This window comes from Euleptes europaea, chromosome 1 (genome assembly GCF_029931775.1).
Source record: "Euleptes europaea isolate rEulEur1 chromosome 1, rEulEur1.hap1, whole genome shotgun sequence".
Classification (NCBI taxonomy): Eukaryota; Metazoa; Chordata; class Lepidosauria; order Squamata; family Sphaerodactylidae; genus Euleptes; species Euleptes europaea.
Genome location: NC_079312.1, coordinates 123,031,557 through 123,053,665, shown reverse-complemented (window position 1 = coordinate 123,053,665; position 22,109 = coordinate 123,031,557). Strand labels below are relative to the sequence as shown.

The 22,109-nt window shown below is 45.0% G+C and overlaps 1 protein-coding gene across 1 annotated transcript in view; it reads right to left on the bottom strand.

Moving 5' to 3' along the window:
• Window positions 1-22,106, bottom strand: part of OGFOD3 (2-oxoglutarate and iron dependent oxygenase domain containing 3) — a 43,479-nt gene extending 21,373 nt beyond the window's left edge. The window contains exons 1-6 of the mRNA XM_056848301.1: window positions 22,015-22,106; window positions 16,883-17,100; window positions 12,377-12,452; window positions 10,693-10,735; window positions 5,260-5,324; window positions 4,325-4,381 (exon numbers count right to left, since the gene is read on the bottom strand). Coding sequence (XP_056704279.1) covers window positions 4,325-4,381; window positions 5,260-5,324; window positions 10,693-10,735; window positions 12,377-12,452; window positions 16,883-17,100; window positions 22,015-22,106 — 551 coding nt within the window. The remainder of the gene's footprint in view (window positions 1-4,324; window positions 4,382-5,259; window positions 5,325-10,692; window positions 10,736-12,376; window positions 12,453-16,882; window positions 17,101-22,014) is intronic.
• Window positions 22,107-22,109: the final 3 nt, after the last annotated feature.

Sequence of the window (22,109 nt, the reverse complement as noted above, 5' to 3'; positions counted from 1 at the left end):
TCTGTCTAGCATTGTACTGTGAATTGCTGAAATATACTCCAAGATACCATGGGCAGGCTGGACAATTATTTGACCCCTGTCAAACTGCTAAATATTCCTTGAAGCCAGAAGTATAGTGTAGGTAAAAGCTTCCATTTTTAGCAAGGGCAGAAGTGATAGCCGTTTGTCCCCCTAGCCTCGAAGCAGTCAGGGGCAAATCTACCAGTCAGCAAAATAGCTCCTGCTGGCCACCTGGCTTTAACTACAGGTATCTCCAAAAAGGAAAAGGAACACAGTGGCAAAGATAATGGTTTTGGGTTAAGCTGTGGAGATAAGCTGAGCCACTGTAAAAAGAGTTTCTGACCTTTTGGTCCTCTTGTTTTCTTTTTCTCTTGCAGGCAAAAAACAAAAAAATAAGATAATTGTGTACAGGGAAAACAGCAAGAGATCTCAAAATGTCCACCTTCTGCAGAGTAGGCAGGGGCACATACCAGGGATCCATGGCCCACTGAACACCGAAGGACTTCAGCACAGTCCTGCCTGTTGAAGACTTGTTCAAGGATACCCTCCTCAACCAACAGAATGTGCCAGTGCTGCTTCACTGCAGGCTGTCAGGAATGCTCAGCAGTGCCTTTTACTTAGCATTCATCAAGCAGTATTTTTAAATCCAAACTTGATTGCTTAATGGAAATAAGGAATAAATGTGCTTTTCAATAGACACTTAAGGCAAAGTGCTGTCAGTAAAAAGGGGGGGTGTAATTCAATTGAAAAAAGAGCCCCATGGCGCAGAGTGGTAAGCTGCAGTACTGCAGTCCAAGCTCTGCTCACGACCAGAGTTCGATCCCGACAGAAGTCAGTTTCAGGTAGCCGGCTCAAGGTTGACTCAGCCTTCCATCCTTCCAAGGTCGGTAAAATGAGTACCCAGATTGCTGGGGGTAAAGGGAAGATGACTGGGGAAAGCACTGGCAAACCACCCCGTAACCAAAGTCTGCCTTGTAAATGTCAGGATGTGACATCACCCCATAGGTCAGGAATGACCCGGTGCTTGCACAAGGGACCTTTACCTTTTTAATTCAATTGAAAGGGTTTTGGTAGGGGAGGCATTTCAGTCATTCCAAAAGGTTAAAAAAAGGAGTTTTCAGTGCTCCCTATAATTTCCATTAGAAAAACTGAGAAAAGGTCCTCAGACAAAATGGGGACAAAACTTTTTTCCAGCCCTTCGCACCTCTAGAGAAGTGTTGAATCTCCCTCCTGAGAGTAAATTCTGAATTTCACTGGAAGTGTTAGGTTTATATCTATTTAAATGTATTCTAAGTCCAGAGATTTCAAATGGCACTTCATAGACGTAGAAGTATCTTTTACCAATGGACAGAACTTACTTAAAGTCTTCCATAATGTACTATGGAGGCCACAGCTTGAAAACTGCATCCAGTTTTCATCATGTAAACAAGAAGGATAAATTCAAGCTTATACAGATAAAAAGAATTTGGCTCATGGAAGGGAATATCAACTCATGTTACAAGGGTCAGAAGAGCTTTGACTCTTTATGAAAAAAGGAACTCTAGTGAAGACACACGGATACTCTACAGATTTAGAGGAATTAATTCAAAAAACAGTCACAATTCAAGGTAAAAGCAGCTGTAGGTGCAAGAACCAGTGGCTATAAACTGTACATTAAATACACTTTGGTTAGAATTTAGAAGAAAACAGGTAGGGGACCTGCAAGGACTTGTGGGGGTCATCTCATTTTCCCCACCCCACTATATTCCCTTTCCTTTCCCTGAAAGCCCCATACCCTTTCCCCCCTTTCTTGCTTCCTTCTCACCCATCCCACCCTTATCTGTCCCCTGTGTTTAGCCTTCCCTCCTTCTCCCCCTGGCAGCCTCCACCTGGGAAAACTATGGCCCAGTTGTGTAGTGGCAGCCACCAGGCCCAGTTGCAGGGTAGGCAACATGCAAGGACTTGAAAGCATCTCACTTTCCCTGTATCCACCCCACAACCTTATTTCCTCTTTCCTTCCTCCTCCTCCTCTTTTTTTTTTTTTTTTTTGCCATGAAGTCACAGCTGACTTATGGCGACCCAGTAGGGTTTTCAAGGCAAGAGATGTTTGGAGGTGGTTTGCCATTGACTGCCTCCATATCACGATTCTGGTATTCCTTGGAGGACTCCCATCCAAATACTTGCCAGGGTCAGGGTTCCTTCCTCTTAGTAACTCCCATAGTTTCACCTTTTCCTACTTCTTTCTCTTCTTCCTACCCACCAACCTAACTTTTATCTGCCCCCCACCCAGCTTTGGCTTTATTGATATTTACTTCATTTATACCCCACCTTTCACCACAATGCATAATCAAAGCATCTAACATCCAGTGTGGTGTAGTGGTTAAGAATGGAGGACTCGAATCTGGAGAACCGGGTTTGATTCTCCACTCCTCCACATGAGCGGCAGATTCTAATCTGGTGAGCCGGCTTGGTTTCCCAGCTCCTACACATGAAGCCAGCTGGGTGACCTTGGGCTAGTCGCAGTTCTCTTAGAGCTCTCTCAGCCCCACCTACCTCACAAGGTGTCTGTTGTGGGGAGGGGAAGCGAAGGTGATTGTAAACCGGTTTGATTCTCCTTCAAAGGGAGATAAAGTTGGCTTATAAAAACCAACTCTTCTCCTCCTCCTCCATTTTATCCCCATAGCAACCGTGTGAGGTTGGTTAGGCTGAGAGTATGTGACTGGCCCAAGGTCACTCAGAGAGTTTCCACAGCAGAGTGAGGATTTTAACCTGAGTCTCCCAGATCCTAGTTAGAAACTCTAACCACTACACCACTGGCTTTTGTTGGGTGGCTGATATTGAATGATAGTCATGCAAGTGCATGGTAGCAAGTCACCCAGTTGCTGCTGCTGGGCCTGGCCCCCTTAAGTCCTTCCTCAAAGACCAAAACAGCCATGGAAAGGGCCCCTCCCCATTCATCTGCCCTTTCCTGACAGAAACCAAGGCTTGAATACTGTTGTGGTTGACTAGCAACAGCAACTGAGGGCAACTGTTTCTTAAAACTACAGGTGTTCCATTTATCATTTTGAGGGGTTTTAACCCACTTTTAAAAACATATTTCATTTTTTTTGCAAACCTGGGGCTTTTTTCAGATTTGTAAAAAGATCTGTCCTTTCTGTTCATGGCTCAGTCTCCGGATTTAAGTATCCACAGCTGGAGCCTCATTGAGAATTAGATATACTGATGTTTAACTATTACAGATGTCAACTTTCGGAATAAATTCCTTGAAAAAGAAATGGGGATAAAGAAGTCACTGGGTTCAAGACAAAGATGGGTAAGAGAAAGAAGTATGCTATGCAGTTTCTTTCCATACACCTAAATTATGGTCAGGATTATTTTCTTTCCTCTCCACAAGGTTTTGGATTCCTACAGTATGCTTTCTCTTGGGCTACCATGAACTTCCACCATCAGAGATAGAATATTGGCTGGTGCGGAGATATATCCAATAAAATCTTTCTTCGGATAATAGCTGTATTGTGTGAGTGGCGGGGTAGGGAACCAGATTACTGGATTACAAATTATATGCCATTAAAGGTTTTGAATATGAATTTACTGGATTATAAAGAATCCTTGTAATATTCTATTTTCTCCTGGATCTTGTGATTTAGTTTGTCTGCACAGTTCCTATTTACCCTGTAAGCAATCTTCTGCAATCCACCAGCTCTCTGCTTGTGGCAGTTTGCATAGCTTGATCTAATGCCAAAAGATATTTCCTCCCTATACTATTAAACAAGCTGATATACTATTAAAGTTCTACATTTTCCACTGATGCAAACTGAAGGACTCTTCTTTGCCAAGTAAACAGCACTGTATCCCACAATCTGTCAACAGAAAGCACTGCTGATCACTGATTTTCCATGCTTTCCCTTACCCCCAGCAGCCTTTTCTGCCCCCATGGGCACAGGATCTCATGAAGGAAAAGTCAAAACAGGCCGAAGGCTGCAGAAGAGAGGGGAAAGCACACAATCACTCCTTCCTGCCTTGAGTTCACCCCCTTCCTCCTCCCCAGTGCATCTTCCTTACTAATGTGGCTATTACTCCATGTGAGGGCTGTAACCCCAGGATTCAGCTTTCCCAGGGGAAGAAATGGGAGAGGGAAGCTGAGAAGATCAGGGATCATTGCACAATCCTTCCACTGGACCCAACCCAAACATCCTGTAAGCAATTCAAAAATCATGCTGCCTTTAAACATGCTTTTTCCCAGATACAGTAAAAAAATGTACAGGCACTTAATCAACATGACTAAAGCTATATTAGAGGGCTGAGGGATGCAAAAAGATAAGTCACAATTACAAGTTTTTCTCACCTGTACAAACGAAAATCTTCTTCTGTAAATATATCGTGGACTTTATCTCCAAAATATCTGAAGACAGACAAGTAAAAAAAAAACCTGAGCCATACCCTCTGAAAAACACAAGTTAAAACTCTGCATCAGTCAGTACTTAAGCTCTCTTTAAAAAGGTAAAGGTCCCCTGTGCAAGCACTGGGTCATTCCTGACCCATGGGTGACGTCACATCCCGACGTTTCCTAGGCAGACTTTGTTTGCGGGGTGGTTTGCCAGTGCCTTCCCCAGTCATCTTCCCTTTACCCCCAGCAAGCTGGGTACTCATTTCACCGACCTCGGAAGGATGGAAGGCTGAGTCAACCTTGAGCCGGCTACCTGAAACCGACTTCCGTCGGGATCAAACTCTGGTCGTGAGCAGAGCTTGGACTGCAGTACTGCAGCTTAACACTCTGCGCCACGGAGCTCCTAAACTCTCTTTACAAACTATATAAATTTACCCAGATTATATCTCAGAATATGAAATTATTAAAAGAATTAATAATTCCAAAGTGACAATTATAAAGATTAGTTCAATCATAAAGGCAGATGCCATGGTAATGGTATTTAGTAATTCCATGGGGGGGGGGAATCACCATTAAAAAAACCTGTACACAAATCCATTTGCTTCCTTTACTATAGAAAATGGCTTAAACTTTGCTAGAAGAACCAGCTCTTACATCTAGCATCTGGGAAGGCAGCAAGATTTTTACTGTCTTCCTGGGGGCTCAACTTATTAATAAAATTTTATCCGATTGATACCACATACCCTTTTGCAAAGGCAGACAAATACACCAATTTTCTGTAGAGCCTTGACTTCTGTTTCTCTATACAAGTACCCAACTCATGTTAAGAAGCTAAAAGAACCAAAATCAGAAGTACCCAAGGACACAGAGACCAAGAGACAACACCACATTACCTGTACATGTTAACAAAATGCTTTCCCAAAGAAAGAGCTCCAGAGTGCAAATCCAGAATTGAAGCCTGGGGGGAAAAATCAAGCAAAAGGAAACAGAAATCAGTAAACTGAAGAGAAACAGCTAAGGCTGCTTACCGTATATACTCGTGTATAAGCCGAGTTTTTCAGCCCAAAAAAAGGGCTGAAAAAGCCGGCCTCGGCTTATACACGGGTCAATACGATAGAGGGGGGAAGGAGGGAGGAGGGAGGAGGGAGGAGGGAGGGGGGAACTTACCGCCGTCGCCGAGCCCGCGCCGCTTCCCGCCGCCCGGAGCGGCCTGGGGCAGCCTCCTGCAGCTGCAGGAAGGCTGCTCCGGCCCCCGCCGGGCTGCACCAGGCCGCACCGCCGCTTCGCGCCACCCGGACTGGCCGGGGGCAGCCGCAGGAAGGCTGCCCCGCCCCCCGCGGGGCCGGGCCAGGCCACACCGCCGCCCGGAGCGGCCTGGGGCAGTCTCCTGCAGCCGCAGGAAGGCTGCCCCACCCCCCGCCGGGCCGCACCAGGCCGCACTGCAGCCCGGAGCGGCCTGGGGCAGCCTCCTGCAGCCGCAGGAAGGCTGCCCCGCCCCCCGCCGGGCCGCGCCAGGCCGCACCGCCGCCTGGAGTAGCCTCCTGCAGCCGCAGGAAGGCTGCCCCGCCCCCCGTGGGGCCGCGCCAGGCCACACCGCCGCCCGGAGCGGCCTGGGGCAGCCACCTGCAGCCGCAGGAAGGCTGTCCCGCCCCCTGCGGGGCCGCGCCGCCGCTGTCTCCAGACCCTCGCCTTGCTGCCGGAGCCGTCAGGTAAGCCTGCGGGGGGTGGGGTTATAAGCCGACCCTCGGCTTATACGCGGGTGCCTAATTTTTCCCCATTTTTGGGGAGAAATTAGGCACCTCGGCTTATACGAGGGTCGGCTTATACACGGGTATATACGGTACTTTTCTTCAAAAGAACAATTCCTATCTGCAGGCTAGATCTCTGTTCCTTGCGGTCCCAGATATTACATGAACTATAAACACTTATTTTCAATACTTTATTTCTTGATGGCAAAAAATATTGCTAACCTTTGTATCTCGGCCATTATATCAATGTATCTAATTCTCAACATGGTCAAATGTATGGATACTTAAATCTGGAGATGAGAGCCATAAACAGGCAAACCTGAAAAATGCCCCACACAGAGGTGTTAACACCCCCCTCCCAATAATAGCAGTGCCTGTAGTTTTAATAAACGAATGCCCTCAGTGGCCATTGATAGACAACCACACAGTATTGACAGCCTTCAAGCATTGGTTTCTGTTAATAAAAGGCAGGGGGAAGGGGCAGGACCTTTCCAGGGCAGTTCTGGCCTTTGAGAGAAGACTCATCAGGGTCAGGCCTGGGAGAAACTGCCAGCTGACTTGACACCTGGCTGCTTGCTAGTGTACTGTTCAACAGCAGCAATCCCACAAATTACAGTGTGGTGTAGTGGCTTGAATTTCAGACTAGGATCTGGGAGACCCACATTCAATCATCACTCTGACTTGGAAGCTCATTACATGACCTTGGGCCAGTGATTACATGACCTTGGGCTCAGCCTGACCTACTTCACAAGGCTGTTGTGAAGATAAAATGGACAGGAGGAGAATTATGTCGGCTGCTTTGGGTCCCCATTGTGGAGAAAGGGATGGATAATTGAAGCAAATAAATTATACATATAGCTGAAGATGGGGGAAGCAGATAAGAAGGTAGATGGAAGCAGTGAAAGTTGACAATATGGGGGTTACCAGGAAGAGGGGAAGATGAAAGCAAGGTGCCCCCCAGCAGTCATTTCTGCTTCTGCACTGGCAACTGGGGCCAGCACTGAACACTTGGAACTAGCTTGGAGGTTGGCATCACATTCCTGTCGTCCCCCCCTTCCCCCTGCAAGTCCTGGCAAGTCTATAGCAAATTGCTACAAATTAATACTAGTTTAACATGTTTCTTATTCCAAACATTCAAGTAGCACATTAAAAAGATTTTATTCTTTAGCTTCCTGAAGCAGCACAAGTTTAGAGTGCTACAAGGAAAGAAAACAACTAAACCGTTTACTGAAAGGCTTATTAATCAAGCATCGGGGGGGGGGGGGAAGCAAACAAAGCAAAACAAATGGCTGCAATAAGCAGCCCTAAAGGAAAATTATGAAGATGAAAATCAACTGGGAGAAGAAGAAAAAGCAGTCCTCCGCACAAGAAAAGATTGACTGTCAGATGTTGAGTGGATCTCAGTAATGCGAAAGAACTTGCTAAATGATTGTGCTGATATGTCAAGCAGCAATTGCTTTTGCAAAAAGCCATGTCACGTACAAAAGTTTGCAGGACCATGTTCTACTCCTTAAAGTGTGGGTCAGAGGATTCCTGAAGCATCTATACGAAGCATTCATAAAAACCTCTGGTAAAGATATGTAACCCTTCGCACGGATAAAGGCTGCTGAAGACAGAAGTCTCACAAACAATACGTAACCAACGTGTCATTCAGACTGCAACTTCTTATCACACAATGATGTATTATCCTACTACACAGGATGCAATACCTCTGGAAACTTGGGTTTGTCCTTAACTAACTGCACTAGTGTCAGGGAATCCAGGGCTTAAACCGGGAGCCTTATGGATAATGCTGGGACCTCACCATGCGACCCATCATGAACTCAGACCCATCATGAACTCAGACCTTAGAGTCTGCTTCAAGCATAAAAAAAAGAACAGGGATATTCAATACTTGCCATGTAATTGATAAGGAGCATTAAGCCCCTGGACTGGTCAAGTCTGATATAAATACTAAGTCCTGACAATGGGATGTAATATCAGGGAGCTTGCATTTGGGACACAGTTCCATTTGTTCCTGGATTTGACCACAGAATCTTTTGACCCAAAACTAATAAAAACAGGCCTACATATTATTCTGACATATCAATTTTCTCATTATTTGTTACAAAACATTAGTTTTTAAAGTAATAATCTGCAGTTAATTAGGTGTACAAGCATACTTACAGGACTTCTCCAAGCTAGAGCTGAGTTATTCTACAACAGGGTGTCTTAATGTGTGACCGTATGTAAGATTATAAAAGATGGTGATTGATATACTATATTTACCTTCTGGTTTCTGAGCCTAGAGGATTCAATTACTCTCATACTTTTCCTCTGAAAGTTAAGGACTTCAGCCCAGTTTCTTTAAAATCAAAGTTTAGATTGTCATAGTTTTGCTCTTTGCTCTGCACACATTACAAGCCACAGATTCCATACCCATGGTCACTTAATTTTCAAAATGTACTATATGACTCACATAGCTCCCTCTATGATCAATTCAAAGATGTGTCTTATGAAATCACTCCAACATGAACCTGAGCTCTCTTGGTTGACTTCACTTGGTGTAAAAACCTGACTAGAAATGCAAAAAATACTGAAGTTGGCTAACCAAGTTGGCTTTTGATTACTGGGTAATGAACCTTTAGTATCAGTCTTCCACCCAGCTACCGTTCTACCTATACAGATCAATACCCCTCTCCCCACCAGCCCAATGCAACAACAGGTAATTATATAAAAATGTCTCATACACAGACAATAAAAATTGCTTCCTACCATATTTAATTTCAAGGCACATTTGCAACTAATTTGAATGAAACACAGAGAATCAAGTACATCTATCTTGTTTTGATTCCTAACCTTCTTTCAGTTCTGAATTCCTCACTGGACTATTTAGATCCTTAGTCAATAGATTTGCTATCCTCCACAGAAAAGAAAAGCCTCATTCATTTGATCACTTGAATTAATTTTAGGAACAACAACAATACTGTTCTCCTACATAACCTTGATAAAGATGTATAAGCAATTTCAGGCATCTTAGCAACTCAGTAAACTGCAAGGCTACTTTAGAAAAGCACAGATGAGCAAGAGGGAAAAGGGGGGGGAAGATGTATAATTCCACTGACGTAAACCTCTTGACTTTTGCATAAAGTACTGGCGGGTCGTGGCAGAGGATGCATGAACAATGAGAAATAGTAAGAATGTCAGAAAAAGCATTCACTGAATCCCTTCACCTGCTGGAAATAGAAACATTATAGACAGAAATTTTGAGAGAAGAACATACAGACAGCTGCAACAGCTCAGCACTGTAGTGCTTACCATGAAGGAAGCATAAAGCAGTTTGGCTGACATAAAGCACAAGAAAGTGAACACCACCCTCTCGGATGTCACTGCTTAGCCCTCAGGAGCTGTTCTCTGGATACAGTCCTATCCTCTGCTGCCAACAGGAACAGCTCCCTGCCCTCCTCTAAGTAACGGCCCTTCAAACACTTAAAGAGAGCAATCATGTCCTTATTATGCCCTTGTTCTTTCTCAGTTGCGTTTTCCCCCTAACATAAGTCTGCCCTCTGGACTTCTGTTATGTCCACAACCCCAGACATACTCCCATGCACTGGTTCCCTTCACATAACCTCTTCCTTTTCTGTGACAAAATGTGTAGATCTAGACACCAGACCACTCACCCCTCCTTCATAGCTGCCCATTCTGACAACATGGAGTGGATGATTCACTATTCTATGTCAAACCTAGTAAAAGAAGAGTGACAACTGACCTTTGTGAAAAAGATGCAGCATAAGATTCAACCCAATATGGCACAAAAGGTTTGGGTGGTATGGGCTGGAATATTAAGTCCCAGCTGAATCTTGAAGCTACTAGGAGGCCTTAAGCACAATCAAGGTATCTGAAATCCAGCCAAACCCACTGGATCCAGCGTTGGATCCAGCAAATTTCCACTAACTAATATCAGTGGGCATTTGGGGCTGCAGCAGAAGGGGACAGTACCTTGGGCCACGACAGTATGGGGAGCTTCGGGGCTAAAGCAATGATTTAAGGTCTCCCAAAGCCCAACATTCTACCCAATAAGCTACAGAAGTGTAGACAATTTGTTTTTAAAACCTGGGGGCAAAACCTTTTAAAAGATTAGAAACAAAAAGAAAATTAGATACTGTATCCCTCTGACCAATCAAGCACATGTCTCTGCCCTGCAAAACCTCCAATTCTCTTGAACCTGCTGCAGCTGCACACACATCTACCGCACCCCACATCTACAGCATCCCACCCTTAATATCCAGTACATTCTTTCTCCTCCCTAAGCCCAGTCCTTGCCAAAGACATCAGTAATTCGCAATTAAGAACAACAGAAATGTCATTAATTCTGCTCGAGTGTTATTAGCAGACTGCAAAAGGCAAGGTAACATATGTTGGGTTTTATGAGTACAGCCTTAGAGGCGGCAATGGCAGGAAATCTAATTTTTGCATCAGGATGAGTCTCAGATCTCTTTCCCACCCTCATTCTCCTTCCCAAAACTTATTATAAAGCAAAATCTGAAGAATCTTGCCTGGACACCGGAAGAATGTAAAAGGTAACAGGAGACTGCTCACCCCTCCGTCCGATCCTCCCAGGGACAGGCCCTTCTCCGCTATTCTGTAGATAAAAACAATGTTAAATCAGAACTGAGGGTTTTTAAAAACACCGTTTCCTGTTTATTTGTACTTGCTAAATAAGAACTGCTGATGTCAATGCTGACCTAATATAAAGGTCCACTTCCACCCGCATCACAGTGGGTAAAACAGAACACTGGACATGCATATACCAGTAACTAAAGAGAGGCGTACTTGTTAATAAGGATCCAGATAATACAAAGTCCAGCTTTAACCTGATCATTTCTAGACCAGATCACTGGAAAAGTCAGACTAACTCATTTTGCTTAGCTCAGAAGCCTGAGAAATATAGGTAAAGCTCATCTATAAGCCCTCAAATACTATTCTGAGGGAATGCAAGACCCTATCTAGAGGATGACCTAACAGGGATAGCTGGTATTGTAAAAACAGCTGCACCACCTAACTGTAGAAAATTAGGCAGAATGAGAGACTACGCGTGGTGGAGGAAACTGCCATGTCTTGCTCACTCCAGAGTATTCACATAATGTGTGCATATCAGGAAAAGCCACTTTTTAAAGAAGTGAGTGTGACGTAACAGCCATGTCAGGTGAAAACAAATCATGCCAGTGAAACCAGACAATGTACTACAATGTATTTACATGTTACTCTGCTGGGTTCAAACCCAAGGCATGCAGCACCTTTCCAGTATGCCACATTTGCAACAAAAATCTTACATACTGCCCTTTACAATTGACTGTATCCCCCCACCCCCGCCAGAGATGACTGCTCTTTAAAAAACAGAATCTGACTGACCGGGGTTAAGTCCAAGTCAAGCTCCCTATTGTTTTAGTCATGGTTAAGGAATACTGGGACTCCAGTCTCAAATCCTCTTGAAATAAAAACCCTCATTAACGTTCACTATGTTTGATGTCATTGCCAACATAATGCTTGAAGCAGACACTGAAAATGTGTGCTCCAGCAGGAAGTATGTATCCCATGACCCAACTCTCGATTGCTTAGCCATAATTAAACTTTTGGGAAGAGTTATACCTATACAGGTCTCTTATCTGTCATAAAGATATTGGTTAAGTCTTTAATCAGTCTCACTCACTCTCAGTTCCCAATTGGTAAAATGGTAGTGACCTACCACGGAAACAGAATACCTATACAAGTGGGTCATTAATTTTCAGCTATATAAGATTCCATTTGGACTGACTTTTCAGTCCTGGCATATGAGGCAAAGAAGAAACAGTTTATGCTCTCTGTCATCACTCTCTTTTCAGTGTGGAAAATAGCTACATGAAAGTTCCTGAGGCCCCGTGGCGCAGTGTGGTAAGCTGCAGTACTGCAGTCCAAGCTTTGCTCACGACCTGAGTTTGATCCCGACGGAAGTCGGTTTCAGGTAGCCAGCTCAAGGTTGACTCAGCCTTCCATCCTTCCGGGGTCGGTCAAATGAGTATTCAGCTTGCTGGGGGTAAAGGGAAGATGACTGGGGAAGGCACTGGCAAACCACCCCATAAACAAAGTCTGCTGAGGAAACGTCGGGATGTGACGTCACCCCATGGGTCAGGAATGACCCAGTGCTTGCACAGGGGACCTTTACCTTTTTTAAGTTCCTGAAAGGCCACCCCCCAAATCCTCAAGACTTAACGAAGGCAATTTAAATTATGAAAAGGAAATTTACCTACGGATTCTCTCAGCTTCCCCCCTGCTGATAATGACATCTGTGATTCCTCTTCCACACTTTCGAGGAGTGCAGCCTGGAACAAACAGACAAAACAAAAGGTTTAAGTACCCCTTACTCACCTTCTGTGTCTTTTTGAAACAACCACACTCATACTTGCCCTCTATTTAGAAATCTTCCTGGCTCCCACTAGGTTTACAAAACAAGGAACCTGCTTGTATTAATGAACACTGGGGATGTTAACTGTCAGTTATAAAAATGTTTCTTCACCATTGCACATAGAATCCTGAGGGCCCTGAGGCACAAAACAGGACCAATAACTGGGCTTTCACACTCCCCTTCACCTCAAAATTCACAGATCCCTTACCCTACAATATATTTTTGCCTTAACCACCTCATATTTACCCTCTTTCAGTACGTTAACAAAAAAATATTCTGTTGGAGAGCAAGACTGATTCATTACACATGTTTGAGCTCTCTAGTAGGTGTCAGGTAGGAGGTGTCTTGACAACTACCCATCCTAGGCACCAACAACACATTCAATCTCTTTCATGCCTTCAGGATCTTACATGTGAGCAATTTTGTGTGACATTTTGGTCAGATATACTGCTAAGTCTACTGTGCCCTTCTTAATGATCTGTAAAAAGCAAAAATATGTTTCTATTCTGTATTTTTCCAGAGGGGGAACACTGCCACACACAAAAATCACAATTAAGTTTCCAAATAACTTATCTTGGCTAACTGATCAAATGTTTGGTCTTTTACAGATTATTTCAGGTTCTGTCAGCATACAGAATCTCTGGGAGAATCTTTCACTACTCACAACTTCAGGAGCACAAAGGCTCCTGGCACAGAGTTCAGTATGGACTTTGAGGATTATCAAACCAGAATCTGAAACCAATTTACATTTATTCACTTCCCTCAGTACTAAGCACAAGAAACCAGGGATAAAATCTTTAAAAAAAAACCAGAATACACAAAGACCTGACAAAGGTCTCAAAAACTCACTAGTTATTTGCAGAAGTACTCACTCTGCAGAAGTACTTGCTCTGCATTTTTCTAGTCAGCTAAACAAACAAGAAACGCCTCACTAACTAGGCAAACCTTTGTATTTTGTACGAATGTGTTCGTCTATTTTTATTTTTACTTCTTTTGACATTTACAGCATCAACACATCTTTGAGACTGTACCAGGGGAAGAAATATTGATTAAACAACAAGCGCAGTAAACAACCAAGTGATGTAGTTGATCTTTGGAAATAAATGGCCCCCTTGAGAATTAACTTTTCCTTAGCCTGAAGGAGTCCTCAAGTACAAGAATGACAGGAAAAAATACTTTTAGTGCAGAAAATGTGAATGGTTATTTTAAGTGAAAACGGAATCTTCAAATTTCACACTATGTTAAGCTTTAATTCAGCATACTAAGGAAGACAGAACACCGACTCCTTTGCCCCTTCAGAATGTGCAGTTGTTGGGTGGAGAAATCGGAGGGGGCACTAGGGTACATGCGAACTGGGTCCCTTCTAAGGTAAAGGTGTCACATCCCGACGTTTACTAGGCAGTCTATGTTTACAGGGTGGTTTGCCATTGCCTTCTCCAGTCATCTACACTTTACCCCCAGCAAACTGGATACTCACTTAACCGACCTCGGAAGGATGGAAGGCTGAGTCAATTTCGAGCCAGCTACCTGAAACCGACTTCCGTCAGGATTGAACTCAGGTTGTGAGCAGAGCTTTTGACTGCAGTATACTGCAGCTTATCACTCTGCGCCACGGGATTCCTTCACTTATTCTATTCCAGTAAAATTATAATTACCAATTATGGAGGCAAAGATGACGTAGCAGAGACAGAACTCTTACTCTGTCAAAGAACAAATCCTACAGTTCCAGAAGAGAGCTTCAAAAGTAGTAGGCAAAGGAAAAATCAAAGAACATGTGCTTGTGTATATCTTTACAAATACATATGAATATATAAGTGTACTACATGCAGAGTGGACAGAAGGAATTATCTGCTGTGACTTTGGGAGAAGTTGAATGGGGTATGTGGAAAAAAAACCCAGCTGCTGCACTGCTGGGCAAAAGGAAAAGCACATTTTTGCCTGCTGCTTCAGTCGAACTATGACACAATCAAGAAGGTGGCCTGATACATATTTTACAGCCTTCTGCAATATTTCACAACAGACTACTAAAAAATGTTCTGCTAACCAGACTGCCCTTGCTCTGGTCCACTGGAACCCTACTCAAAGCAATGCTTTTCCAAACACTACACCAGAGTCTTAAGTAAGGACTAGGAAGGAGCACCACTTGGAGGAATGGCGAGAGACATTGAACCCAAAACAGGCAGGAGATACGTTCCAACACTCTTCTCAAGAGCACTAGGCAGCATCAGACCTGAGCAACAACCAACTTAGACATAATCTATACAGTACACAGCTAAACCAAATAATCAGGAACTTCCTGCATGAATCCACTGCAAAGATCATGTTAGAGAAGAGAGGGACCATCACAATGAGCATCACAAGAGTGCCCTCAAGTGGAGATTTCAAAAGGTTGCATCAGAGTAGAAAGAAGAAAATATGAATTAACATGATTTTTAAAAAATCGTATGCTTTAATGTCCTACTGGTAATTCTAGCATGGAACAGCTTATTAGTTCAAAACCAGTCTAGACTATGCTGTTGAATATGGAGGGGCATTTCTTAACATCAGGCTCAGAGATCTTCCCTGCCTTACCCATAATTCTAGAATTCTTTTGCAGACTGAGTTCCTGGGACAGTTAATACAACTATTATTAAAAGACTGCGACCACCTATTTGGTCGCAGTCTTTTAATAATAGCAAGTGATTGGGTGTATGTGATGCAACAATGGAACAAGTTTCACACCACGCAAGATGGGTGTTGGGACTAACTAGAAGCTTGGCTATTTTCTTTTTTAAAGTGGCTTACAACATCATTCTCCCCTCCTCTATTTTCTCCTCACAGTGATAATCCTGTGAAGTAGATTAGGCTAAGAAGAATTGGTTTTTATATGCTGACTTTCTCTACCACTTAAGGAAGAATCAAACTGGCTTGCACTTTTCCTTCCCCTCCCAACAACAGACACCCTGTGAGGTAGGTGGGGCTGAGAGAGCTCTAAGAGAGTGTGACTAGCCCAAGGTCACCTAGCTGGCTTCATGTGCAGGAGTGGGGAAACCAACCCAGTTCTCCAGATCAGACTCCACTGCTCCAAACCACCTCTCTTAACCACTACACCACGCTGGCTGACTGACCCAAAGTCACCTAGTTAGCTTTCATGCCAAAATGGAGATTCTAGCCTGGGTCTCCCAGATCTCATGCTGACACTCTAACGACACCACCATGTTACCCTAAGTAAGCAGTCTCCACTTTAGTTGGGAATTAGCTGGAGACAGAGAGCGAGAGGGGGTAACTGGGATCGATAACCTATGTATACGAGGATGGCCCTGGGTGAAAACTCTCAGATGAGCAGGTAGTTGTATAATTAAAATTAGTTTTATTAAATAATAAAAATAGCAAAACAAGAAACATATTTTAAGCAATGAACCTATGCACACAAAGAAAACAAGAGCTGACTAATAGAAAAAGGAGGAAGTTTGATAAATTTCAAGGATGGGTGATAGTTACCAGTCTTGAAGGGACATCCAGGGAAAGCGGAGCTGAAGAGAAAAATGACCAGCATTTCCAGGAACAATGGAAAGAGCCCACAAGCAAGTGCATGCAAGGATCCAAGACACACACACTATGAACGGCCAAAGGACCAACATTTATACCCCAAAATGGGTCCTGAGGCAACATGAGGAAAGCCAGAGACAACGAATTGATTGCTTTTCCGGGGTTCCAACAATAAGACAGGAGAGGTTTAATGAGTCATCAGGACCCAAGAGAAGGCCTAGACTATTCTATTGAATACTGATTGATTGCTGGGATGAGTGCAGACAGGGTAAGTACTGGTCTGCTCAGAGTGCTCATTAAATCGCCTTAGGGTGACACAATGGCCCCATTGTCCAGCCAGCCACACCGTAGGGCCAGGGGACAAGTTCAGCTGCCAACCTCCTTCCTGCCCAGGCTTGACGAACAAGATGGATCCCAAAACCTCCCGAGACGCATCCATTTTGTGGGGAGCAGTGTCTTGCTTTTATGCTGGTCTTTGGTCCCCATGCCTTCGTGGTACCCCTTAGCGGGAAGCGGGGTCCAACTGCTTACAACCACATTGATTGTACAATGTTTGGTATTAACACATGGTACTAATAAGACCCGCCTGGGTCTTGACAGTATTTGTAATAAATGCATACAATCAAAAATGTGGTGGTAACCCACATAGCACCTTTTCATTCATTTTTTAACTGGGATGGTGAAAACACAAAGAAAAAAATGATAACAATTGCTCCTGCAGAGACAAAAGACTTAATTTAGAGTTAACATTTGGGCACCTTTTGGTTTTAAAGCCATAGACAGGTAGGTTCCTTAAGCACACAGGTCACACACAAATACCTTCAAAACGTTTGTGGCTGTCATAGTCCTCCGAACAGGGTACCTCGATAAATCTGTCCTTTAGGATTTCTCCATGATGAGCCAATACTTCTGTAACTCCTTCTTCACTGAACAGATAGCTCCCGCTCAGAAGATAGCCCAGCACAGCAGAGGAAAGAAGGAATGCCACTTTCAGCCACTTCCAACGAGAATCCTTCTGACCATTTCCTTTCGTAACACTAAAAACAAACAAACCAAAAGTCACAAAAGAACAGCAACTTAAAAGTGCGTGAACTGCTACATACATTTTTTAAGCAAAGAGTGCATTGGAGATCTGAGGGTAACTCTAGCAGAAAGCCTAGTAGGAATCCAGAACCATAAAATGTTTAAAATGTATACGATTTTAAAGTTGGATCACACAATAAAACCGGGATGGGGACTGTTGGACCATCACCTTTAACATCAACTTGGAGTGGTGGACTCTGATCTGGAGAACCAGGTTTGATTCCCCACTCCTCCACATGAGCGGCAGAGGCTAATCTGGTGAACTGGGTTTGTTTCCCCACTCGTACACATGAAGCCAACTGGGTGACCTTGGGCTAGTCACAGCTTTCTTAGAGCTCTCTCAGCTCCACCTATCTCACAGGGTGTCTGGTGTGGGCAGGGGAAGGTGATTGTAAGCCGGTTTAATTCTCCCTGAAGTGGTAGAGAAAGTCGGCATATAAAACCCAACTCCTCCTCCATGTCATGATCCTGTAACCACAAGCAGGCACTGCACAGCTGCCTAGAAGAAGGTGGACCTGGAAGCCAGAAGCCACATGCAAAATCACCCTAACAGCAAGGCTGCCTGATAAACACAACTTCAGTTCAAGGGCCTTTTTCACACGGCATGGTACAGCTAAGCCCTTATCCAGCAATACATCTTGAACGTGTTCACAAATCAGTCCCTAGCATTTCACTCTACGTGGGTAAGATACAGTTAACCGTAAGTACTCACTTCTCTAAATTCCACAGGGAGTCTGAACACCTGCGCTCCACCTCCATTCCCTCTAAATAATACAGCTGGTGAAAAAGGTACACAGGCTGTTTTCCCATGACAGAGGGACAACACCAAGGGTTAGTAGGCAGAAGACACCAAGCAAGCATCCGTGAAGGAAAAAAAAAATAACTCACAAATAATTGCAAACGCTGATCAGCTTGTTACAGAAATGTCAAACCCAGGACACCCATACCAGAATGAGCATTCACAGCAATACCTAACATAGACAAACTTGTAAAGTACTCTCATACATATTAACACACTGCATATGCTGCAACCCAAAGTTTTTCAACGCAGCATTACTTCCAATGCAGACACTGACCCAGCTGTCAAAACCTTCTTACAGTGGGAAGAAGAAACCGTATTCCCTATGGCCCTACCCATCACCACACTGAAAGCCTGCACAGATAGACATGGAACAAATTCAGTTAGAATGCACAGCATTCCTGCATTATATCATATTATAATAATATGAAAGGAGAGCAAGACATATCTCTCCCCTGTGCCTAGATTTGGCTCTGACTGAGAGCTCCCCTTCCCCCAGTTCCCAGCTACCACTGAGGAGGAAGCAGAGGGAGGGCAGCCAGCAGCCAATCACCCCTCTTCTGTGCTTGCAGCCAGTTTTAAGAGAATATCTTTGACTGAGAAGCAAAATAATAACATTGGGAAGTATCCAGCCATATGCAGGCTTCACAGCAGCACAGACCTCTCCCATTTCATCCTTCTGCTATGGTGAAATAAGCCTCCCCCCGCCCCGGTTTTGTTCCTGGTGGTCAGCAGATGCTCAAAAACAGCACAGAGGACAAAATGAGGATCTGCTGTGAGAGACAGGAATCAGCAGAAATTGCTAACTCATCTTCCATTCACAGAAATGCCATTCCATCAGAGGAAGTGCATGGTTCGATACACCCCGTTAATCAAAAGGAACCATATAAAATGACCCTGACACATACTTGTCCCACTGAACCCAGGCCTGGCATAGACATACAGCAGTAATGAGGTGGCAACATCCTGAGATGGCAGACTAGGCTAGATGACTTTAGACTACAGGTGACAAAAGACATTTTAATGGTGCCCCAAATAAAAGTTTCCAGCAAGCAAACAAACCCACACAGCAGCGGAAAATGGTTTTCGCCTTTTGCGTACTGTGCTTTTTTATTTATGGGAAATCATTATCAGAGGCACACTCTGAAAATCCTAATCCTTCACCCACAACCTGAAGTGGTTTAGCCCAATCCAACCACCTCAAATGTCTGTATTTCTACACCAGTCCTTCCAAGTAATTGGGGAAAAAATCTCCCTGGTCAACATCATTTGAAGTTTTATACTGCTTTGATTATTTTGACTCTAATTATATTGGAAACAAAAATAAAATACTTGTGTTACATGAATAGGATTACGCCTGATCTTCTGAAGCGAAGTACTTCACCTTTTCAGCCTGCATAAGGAGAAGTCGGTGGGGACAACCACACTAGGATACCTAGCGTAAAAGAAGGAAAACAGCCTGATTTGAGCCCTGTCCGCCTGCCCTACCACCTGGCTCGGGGTAAGAAAGATAATAAAATACATGCAACCCAATGCTGCGCAGGCTTCGCGCCTAAATAAAGTAATCCCATCGAGTCCAATGGAGTCTTCTTACATGACTCGGGGTAAGAAAGATAATAAAACACAAGCAACCCGATGTTGTGCAGGCTTTGCTCCTAAGTAAGGTAATCCCCACCCTGACCTGGATGGCCCAGGCTAGCCTGATCTCGTCAGATCTCAGAAGCTAAGTGTCAGACTTCAGTACCTCGTTGCATCTCAGCAATATTAAACTTCACTCCAGAAGTTTCAGAGTTTAAAGTTTTATTAAGAAAGCAAACGGGTCAGTAGGTCTATACAAACTTAAGGTCAGAATACAGATGGGGAAAATACAGGCTATCTTTATAGGGGACACACACTGGAATTGATTACACGTAATCTCTGAAATGCAAAACATCAGGGTTCTTTCAAGCTTCTAGAGGTGCCAGGTTTCTGGCAGAATTGACACCTTGAGAACAGATAGTGGATTTACAATAGGAAGGCTTTGAAGTGGAAGTATTAGTGCCTCCGGCCTTTGCCCCTTCCTCCCAAACTGAAGAGACTTTCCCACGAGACCGGGGAGGGGAGGGGGAACACAGAGCTTGCTTCTCCGGGGCCCGACTGGGTGCCCTCGCTGACACTAAGCAGGGTCAGCCCTGGTTAGTCTTTGGATGGGAGACCACCAAGGAAGGCCAGGGTTGCTGTGCAGAGGAAGGCATGGGCAAACCACCTCTGTTAGTCTCTTGCCATGAAAACCCCGTCGGCTGCGACTTGAAGGCACTTTACACACACACACACGCGCGCACGCACACACACGGTAATCCCATTGAGCCCAATGAGGTCTTCTTACATGATTTGGGGTAAGAAAGATAATAAAATGCAAGCAACCCGATGTTGTGCAGGCTTTGCTCCTAAGTAAGGTAATCCCCGCCCTGACCTGGATGGCCCAGGCTAGCCTGATCTCGTCAGATCTCAGAAGCTGAGCAGGGTCAGCGCTGGTTAGTATTTGGATGGGAGACCTCCAGGGAATACCAGGGCTGCTGTGCAGAGGAAGGCACTGGCAAACCACCTCTGTTAGTCTCTTGCCATGAAAACCCCCAAAAGGGGTCGCCATAAGTCGGCTGCGACTTGATGGCACTTTACACACACACACACACACACACAATTGAGGATTGTAAATTCAATAAATTGCCTGCTTCAGCAGTAGTTGCCCTGACCTGGATGACCCAGGCTAGCCTGATCTGGTCAGATCTCAGAAGCTAAGCAGGGTCAGCCCTGGTTAGTATTTGGATGGGAGACCACCAAGGAATACCAGGGTTGCTGTGCAGAGGAAGGCGCTGGCAAACCACCTCTGTTAGTCTCTTGCCATGAAAACCCCCAAAAAGGGGTCGCCAGAAGTCGGCTGCGACTTGACGGCACTTTACACAGACACACACACACACACACACACACACACAATTGAGGATTGTAAATTCAATAAATTGCCTGCTTCAGCAGTAGTTGCCCTGACCTGGATGACCCAGGCTAGCCTGATCTGGTCAGATCTCAGAAGCTAAGCAGGGTCAGCCCTGGTTAGTATTTGGATGGGAGACCACCAAGGAATACCAGGGTTGCTGTGCAGAGGAAGGCGCTGGCAAACCACCTCTGTTAGTCTCTTGCCATGAAAACCCCCAAAAAGGGGTCGCCAGAAGTCGGCTGCGACTTGACGGCACTTTACACAGACACACACACACACACACACACACACACAATTGAGGATTGTAAATTCAATAAATTGCCTGCTTCAGCAGTAGTTGCCCTGACCTGGATGACCCAGGCTAGCCTGATCTGGTCAGATCTCAGAAGCTAAGCAGGGTCAGCCCTGGTTAGTATTTGGATGGGAGACCACCAAGGAATACCAGGGTTGCTGTGCAGAGGAAGGCGCTGGCAAACCACCTCTGTTAGTCTCTTGCCATGAAAACCCCCAAAAAGGGGTCGCCAGAAGTCGGCTGCGACTTGACGGCACTTTACACAGACACACACACACACACACACACACACACAATTGAGGATTGTAAATTCAATAAATTGCCTGCTTCAGCAGTAGTTGCCCTGACCTGGATGACCCAGGCTAGCCTGATCTGGTCAGATCTCAGAAGCTAAGCAGGGTCAGCCCTGGTTAGTATTTGGATGGGAGACCACCAAGGAAGTCCAGGGTTGCTGTGCAGAGGAAGGCACTGGCAAACCACCTCTGTTAGTCTCTTACCATGAAAACCCCAAAAAAGGGTCACCATAAGTCGGCTGCGACTTGAAGGCACTTTACACACACACACACAAGGTAATCCCATTGAGTCCAACGAGGCCTTCTTACATGATTGGGGGTCAGAAAGGCCCTCAAGCGACCCGATGCTGCGCGGGCTCTGCTCCTAAGTAAAGCCACCCCATCGAGACCAATGGGGCCGTCTGACCCCTGTGCGCATCACTGCCGCGCAGCCAGAGAGCCCCTGGCCTACTCGCCCTGCAGGCGGAGCGTGACCGCTGCCCCCCCGCCCCCCGCCCCCCGCCCCGAGGGTACCTGCTCAGGCGTCGGCGCTCCTCCGCCCGCGCCCCCGCGCCGGCCCCGCCGCTCTCCGTAGCCCGAGCCCCGGCCCGGCGCTGAGGAGCCATCGC